This window comes from Setaria italica, chromosome V (genome assembly GCF_000263155.2).
Source record: "Setaria italica strain Yugu1 chromosome V, Setaria_italica_v2.0, whole genome shotgun sequence".
Taxonomy (NCBI): Eukaryota; Viridiplantae; Streptophyta; class Magnoliopsida; order Poales; family Poaceae; genus Setaria; species Setaria italica.
The window spans coordinates 30409249-30416366 of record NC_028454.1 but is presented as its reverse complement, the minus strand read 5'-3'; the positions used below and the strand labels follow the sequence as shown (position 1 = coordinate 30416366).

Here is a 7118-nt window from a genome sequence, read left to right as displayed (position 1 = left end):
CGGCACCTTTGCCTTTGTTTTGTTGCCCCCCAAGCATGGAAGTACTAGATATAGTCTTTGTGCTCTTGTTAGGGGATTTTGGGTCAACAACTTTGGCTTGAGACCGCCGAATTGTTCCTTGACCAACAACATCACTAGTCGGTAAGTTTTTGTAAGGATTAGGCATAATAGTAGTTGGCTTTTGAATACCAACTTTTGACTAAGATGAATTGAATCTGAACTATCCTCTTTATCAATTAAAGACTTGAGCTAAAAATTCACAAAGTTGGATAGAGCATCAGATAAAGTACCTGAGGATTGCATCTCTTTCAACGTGTTGATGGTGGATGGCGGTTGCAACTCCTTTATCTTGACGACGTTTCGATCGGTTAGACGGTAACATGATAGAAGCAACTTTTCAACAGCCAGATTGAATTCTCGCCAATATTCCATACGAAATTCTTTACATGACATCATGTTGCTAGGGTTTGATGGATCAGCCATGACGGTCAGATTCTTCGTCCCCAGCGGAGTCGTCAAAATGTGTTAGCACTAAAATCGGACAACACGAACGCACTCGAACGTGCGACATGTGGAGGGGCTCCTTGCATCTCCTCTGCGCAAGCGGGTCAGACCGGTATGGTAAGCCGGTGAGATCGGTCTCGCTAGGGAGCCCGACAAGGATCCAATAAACGCTCGCCCGCGAGGGACCCCATCGGGGCAGGCGCACCTTGGGTTGCCCTAGGCTCGGCAGGTCAGCTAGGACACCTTCCCACACCATGGAGATAAAAGAAAAATAGCATATGGGGTTGAAAAAGTAGGGCAAAGAGGAAAAAAGGTAAAAGTAAAAGATAGATTGGTTGTTGATCGATTGGATCCTCTCAATCGGTCGTGGCCCTTTATATTTACAGGATAGGGAGGTCTTGCCCTGTTAGGAATCGAAATCCTAACAAATCCCGTGTCAAAATCCAATTCCTAACTCGAACTACATAGACCAAACTGATCTGACCGCTCTGCCGAACCGGTTTTCCTGGATGTAAATCTCCCAAGGTCATAACTCTCTAATCTGAACTCCAAATCAAACGTTCTACATATGCATTCTGATCTACTCAACGAGAGCTACATAATGGTGAAGTCCAATTTGTATTTTGAGGATTTTGGTCAAACTGATCTAACTAGTTGGGAGACCGGTTCAGAGACTTATCGTCCAATTCTGACAAGTTTCACCGTCAACAACTATAATAACCAAGGCCTTGTTTAGTTCCCAATTTAGGAGTGTCAAAGTTGAGATTTTGCCATAAATACGCAACTGTAGTATTTCGTTTGTATTTGTGAATTATTGTCAAAACATTGACTAATTAGGCTCAAAAGATTCGTCTCGCAAAGTACAACAAAATTGTGCAATTAGTTTTTGATTTCATCTACATTTAGTAATTCATACATGTACCACAAGTTTGATGTGACGGGAAATCTTCTTTTTGCATAGTGCTAAAGTTGGGATTTTGGGAACTAAACAGGCCCCAATTTGTTTGCCGCAAATATGACTGGCCGTGTGGGCCTGGTCACCTGGACATCGACACCCAGTAGGAACAGTACGCTCACAGCTTGCTATATGCTACCTGCTACTGCTAGTGCTACAGTAGAAACCAGAGTGGCAGACTGGGAGCGGGACAGGAGACAGAGCAGTGTGTGGCTTGTGTCATGACTCATGGCTCGTGAGGTTATCGGCCGGTCAGATGGGCGCTTCGGGCGCAGCGCCTAGCAGTGCTCAAAATGCGCCACCAACATGTGCCACCAATACGCCGCAGCGCCTGCCATGCTCGTCGCGCTGCCGTTGCAATCCGCTCCCTCTATGTCCAGGTCACGGCGCCCGCCGCCGGGCAGGCAACCTTTGCTTTGTTTGACCCCATCGGAGGGTTCGCCAATCCCGAGGGTTGAAAAAAACAGCACCCCTTGTCTGTCCTTCTGCTTGCCTAACTTCCATCTTATCAGCGGCGTCGTTCTTTCTCTCGGTTACGACTTACGATCTACTCCTAGAACGTGCATAGTTTGGACTTAGGCGGTAAACTACTCAGTTATAATTACAACACTAGAAAGATAATCTCAGTCTAGCGTGAGAATGTCTCGTGAGCTTTAAGCAGCAAACAATGCATAAAACCGCTACTAGATTACCATACGTTATCCACGTCGAAGCTCCGGCCATGGTTTCGGCGCCACTGTGTGACAAACAGTGTCGTACTCTGCTGCCCATGCCTGCCTAGTGCCTACCCTTTTCTCAGGGGGCAGCTTGGACGCATTCGGGCCTCCAGACATGGGCAGCCGGAGTTCGACCTGCGCGTGCCTTTGGAATGCCAAGGGAATCTCTACCGGCTGTTCACACTTCAATTACCTATTGCCTATTGCTAACTGGTTCAGCCTCTCCGTGTTTGTTTGGCTCTGGGTTCTTAAACCTTAGTTAACTAGTTGTCAGCCTACTGCTGCTGATCGGAACTGACAAGGAATCTCAGCACACTCGAAGGCGCACCATGTGTCGAATTGCCTTTCAGAGAGCGACACATGCCTGCATAATTACGTCCGTACCAGGATTAAGGAGTGTGTCTGTGTCCCCCCAGTAAAGCTATTCGGCAGTTACCGTTCATTCAGACGCCCGAATGCGATAGTCAGCACCTGGCCACCAAACTGATAGAACTTCGTCGCTCAATGCTCACCTGGAAGTCACCTACATTCTTGCCCGAATCGCTAGTGGTAGTATTCTGTTCTTTTGCTACCGCATTTCGTGTGCAGTGTCTGGGATTTATCAATTAGCCGGTGTCAGCCGACGTGATGACGCCACCTGTAGCACTTGTTGTTTGCTCACGCTCACAGCTCGCAAGAGACGACGACATGCTTATGACGGCCATAAACCTGGTACTCTGGAGAATGACGCACTGCACAGTGCACAGCACCGGCAAACCCGGCTAGTCTGACGACCCAACACCCCGAGGAATAAATCCACTCATTCTCAACAGTCACACGATGCTAAACACCACGAACTAATCAGGACGGACCATGATTATGGGAAAACACTTGTTGGGGTCTTGCTTGCAATCCGCTCAGCTTGGTAAGGTGTGCGGTTAGAAGTAAACAACTCATGTCAAAAAAGCATGCCAAACCATCAAGGCAGGCACGCCCTCTCTCCTCCATAATCGTTTGTCGAATGGATTGGTATTCTCTTGCCGGCCGGCCTGCCTGTCCACCCTGCTCACACTCTGCCAGAATCTGCAGCTTGTCTTCCATTTCCCTCATCAAACACAACGCAGCAGAGGAGAGCCAGGCCGGGACAAGACAAAGCAGAGAAGCTCTCGTTCTTCTCCTCTCTTCTCCTCTGTCTGCTGCTCAGTTTGGTGGGTTCTGCTCACCAGTCTCCCTCAGACCCTCACAGTATACAAAGCCCCTCCATCCTCCCTGCACTTTGAGACCATTGGACACACTGCACTCTCCCTCCACGCTCAGGCGAGGCAAGCGACCATGAGGACCATCATGGCGAGGAGCCCCCACGAGTCCTCCTTCTCCTTCTCCCGGAGGAACTTCAAGTGGCCGGTCCTTGGCAAGAGCAGCAGCCATGGCGCCACAGCCGGCGTGGAGGACGGCTCCGCTAAGGGCTCGGAGGCCGACGAAGAGGACGAGGCGGCCATGGCGTTCTCCTCCAGCTGCCCGTCGTTCCACTCGGAGGACTTCGTGTCCCCGCCGCCACCGCCCAAGCAGCGCGGCAAGAAGGGCCGTACCGCTGTCTCCCGGCTGCGCACGGCGCTGGCCGCGGCCATCGCCGGCCGGCACCGGCAGGTCGGCCTCGGCGCGCGGCTCACGGGCACGCTCTACGGCCACCGCCGCGGCCACGTCCACCTCGCGTTCCAGGTGGACCCGCGCGCGTGCCCCGCGCTGCTGCTCGAGCTCGCCGCGCCCACGGCGTCGCTGGTGCGCGAGATGGCGTCCGGCCTCGTGCGCATCGCGCTCGAGTGCGACCGCGCCAAGGCCGCCTGCGCGCTCCCCAGCGCCGCCTCGGCCGCTTCCAACAGCGGTGGCGCCGGCAGGAAGTTGGTGGAGGAGAAGGTGTGGCGCGCGTACTGCAACGGCAAGGGCTGCGGGTACGCGGTGCGCCGCGAGTGCGGCGCCGCGGACTGGCGGGTGCTGCGCGCGCTGGAGGCCGTGTCCATGGGCGCCGGCGTCATACCGGCGGCGTGCGGCGGTGGCGAGGGGGACGTCATGTACATGCGCGCGCGCTTCGAGCGCGTCGTCGGCTCCCGCGACTCGGAGGCGTTCTACATGATGAACCCGGACAGCAGCACTGGCGGCAATGGCGGCCCGGAGCTTAGCATCTACCTCCTTCGAGTTTGATCGCACGTTCACCTACGCTGCTGCACCAACCACCGTGATCTTGCGTGCTTTAAGCTGCTGTCATTTACCTGTGCTATCTTTCGTGTTTATGGTGTGGTTGTTGTGAAAAAAATGATGTCCGTTTAGACTTTAGACCGCTGCAAAATGAAACGGAGTGGGAACTTTCCCTTTAGGGCCTTCTTTTTTTTTTCCTGGGATTTGGCTTGATGGTTGGCACTTGCCTTATTGGTCACTATTCACCTCAACTCTCAGATCATATTGAGGTTGTGATAGTGAGCTCCAAGAGTTGAGGTGATGATGTTGTAAGATTAAGAGTATGTAGTAATGAAATGAGTATGTCCTACCGTAAATTTGTTTTACTTCAGTGGAGAAATCATAACTGAAAAGAGTGAAATAAACTCGTAAAGCAACTGGTAACAAAGTTACGCAAAAGTGCATCAACCCGCACTATTTTAAGGGTCATTAATATGAAAATTGTAAAGAATTTTAAAGCTCAAGATTAATCAATTGTATTATTTATCTAATTGTTCTCATTTTGTTCATTTTCTAACATAGAGTTATTTGTTTTCGACACGTGTTTAAATGTATATTGCTTCTCGTTGCAGCCTATGCATCATGACTTCATTACCTTTTTGTTGTCAAGTTAAAACTCGAAATCTATTAAGAAACCTACATTATAGGCCACATATTGCAGTCTTATTAGTTACTACAGTGCCATACATAGGCATATGAGCATCAGAGCATGCACCAATAGTTGGGAAGCCGAATTTATTATAATGCTCTATATCTTTTAAAATAAATTAGAGTGCCTACAATTAAATTATCGATGTAGATATATTATAATATTATCGTCAAAACATAATGATTTATCATATTATTTAATATGGACTGTTATTGTCTTTTGCACGTGAGTATTTAAGGAAATATTTTCCATGGTTGCTAAATCATGGATATTAACGTGCTCATCGCTTCATGTATTCTTGTATATGTGGTCTGTATGGTGGCACACATAACGCTTATATACTTTTTCACAATTAATAATGAGGTAAGTGGGTAAATTAGAAGTATGCATAGCTGTACTTTGAATTTTTTTCATGATGGCAAACATTGTGCAATATAGAAGTTTTATTAGTTGTATTTGAGTTATTTTTTTAAATGGCGAACAATGGGTAATTCAGATGTTGTTTTACAGGTCATTTTAGTTTAACAGGTGTGAGTAATTTAGGACCAAACTGTATCCAATAGCTACTGTTGTTAACAACGATTAAGTTTACTAACCAATGGTAAGATGCTTTGTTTTTCAATTAACTTTAGATTTTCCCTCATTTCTATAGCGTGTCTTGTAAAGATTTATGTAAGGGTCCAATTAGTTATACTAAAATGGTATACTTGTAACTCTGCTATACAAATGGTTTTATTCCAATGTGTACGCCACTCGTTTTGCATGGAGCATTACACAACTAATCAGTGAGACTGTGAGAGTATAGTTCTACCTTGAGTCCTTGACGAACCACCATTTAGGCATTTACGGTGAGCTTGGATGCGGGTCTAACTAATTAGTAGCTGGGAAGATCGAGATATATGACCGTGTAAAACTTGATTACTAGGAAAAGTTAGGATAAACTTATTTAAACCGACTTCACATAAATATAAATTAGTTCATTCAATTCAAGGACCTACTTGTTACGGTCTGGATCGGAATAATGATTATTTTTGCTGGGTTATAGAATTCATGTATGATCCAAACGGACGGCACCTTAGGGTGCGTTTGGTTTGGAGACAAGATGGGATGGGACGGTGCCGTCTCTATTTTTTGGATGGGATCATCCCGTCTGCTGTTTGGTTGAGAGGGATGAATTCATCCCAGTTTTTTGTTTGGTACGATGGATTGAAAACGAGGGACGGATGGCTCGGGTAACACCGTTAGCTGCATGTGTTTAGTGGGACCCACATGTCATATATGGGCCCACATGTCATCGTCTTTTCTTTTTTTTTTCTCCTAACCCGTATCTTCTCCAACGCTCCCTGCCGCCCCAAGCCGTGCCGCCCCCGCTGGAGCTCCCTACCGCCCCCGCCGGAGCTCCCTGCCGCCCAGGCCGTGGGCACCGGCCGCGGCACCGGGGGCGCTCGCCCCGCCGGCCGCTCGCCCCGCTCGCCCCAGGGGCCGCGGCGGAGCTCGCCCGTGCCGGCCGTGGCGGATCTCGCGCCCGCCGGCCGGGGCGGAGCTCGCCCGCGCCGGCCCCTCCGCCCACAGCTCGTCCGCCGGCCGGGGCGGAGCTCGCCCGCGCCGGCCCCTCCGCCGGCGGCTCGCCCGCCGCCGGGGCGGAGCTCGCCCGCGCCGGCCCCTCCGCCGGCGGCTCGCCCGCCGCCGGGGCGGAGCTCGCCCGCGCCGGCCCCTCCGCCCGCAGCTCGTCCGCCGGCCGGGGCGGAGCTCGCCCGCGCCGGCCCCTCCGCCTGCGGCTCGCCCGCCGGCTGGGGCGGAGCCCCACCGGTGCAGACGGCGCGTGACGGGGGCGAAGTGGGATGCCCCCGTCCGCTCGTTTTGGTGGGACGGGGGCATCCCGCATCTGGAGGGTATATTCCCTCGTAGGGATGTCCCCGTCCCACCTGTCCTCCAACCAAACGCGGGACGAAGTGGGATCGTCCCGTCCCGTCCCACTTCGTCCTCGCAACCAAACGCACCCTTAGGGTGGTTGCCGGCATAATCTTGGTAAACCGGTTCCAGTGGGAAAAACTGGCTCAGGTTACTTTTTATGTCAAGTTCA

General features: G+C 50.9%; 1 protein-coding gene across 1 annotated transcript; it reads left to right on the top strand.

Moving 5' to 3' along the window:
- The first annotated feature begins 3169 nt into the window (after positions 1-3169).
- Positions 3170-4712, top strand: LOC101782167 (protein MIZU-KUSSEI 1). The gene has a single exon (XM_004969233.2). The coding sequence runs from the start codon at positions 3487-3489 to the stop codon at positions 4351-4353; it is 867 nt and encodes a 288-aa protein (XP_004969290.1). The 5' UTR covers positions 3170-3486; the 3' UTR covers positions 4354-4712.
- The last annotated feature ends 2406 nt before the right edge of the window (positions 4713-7118 follow it).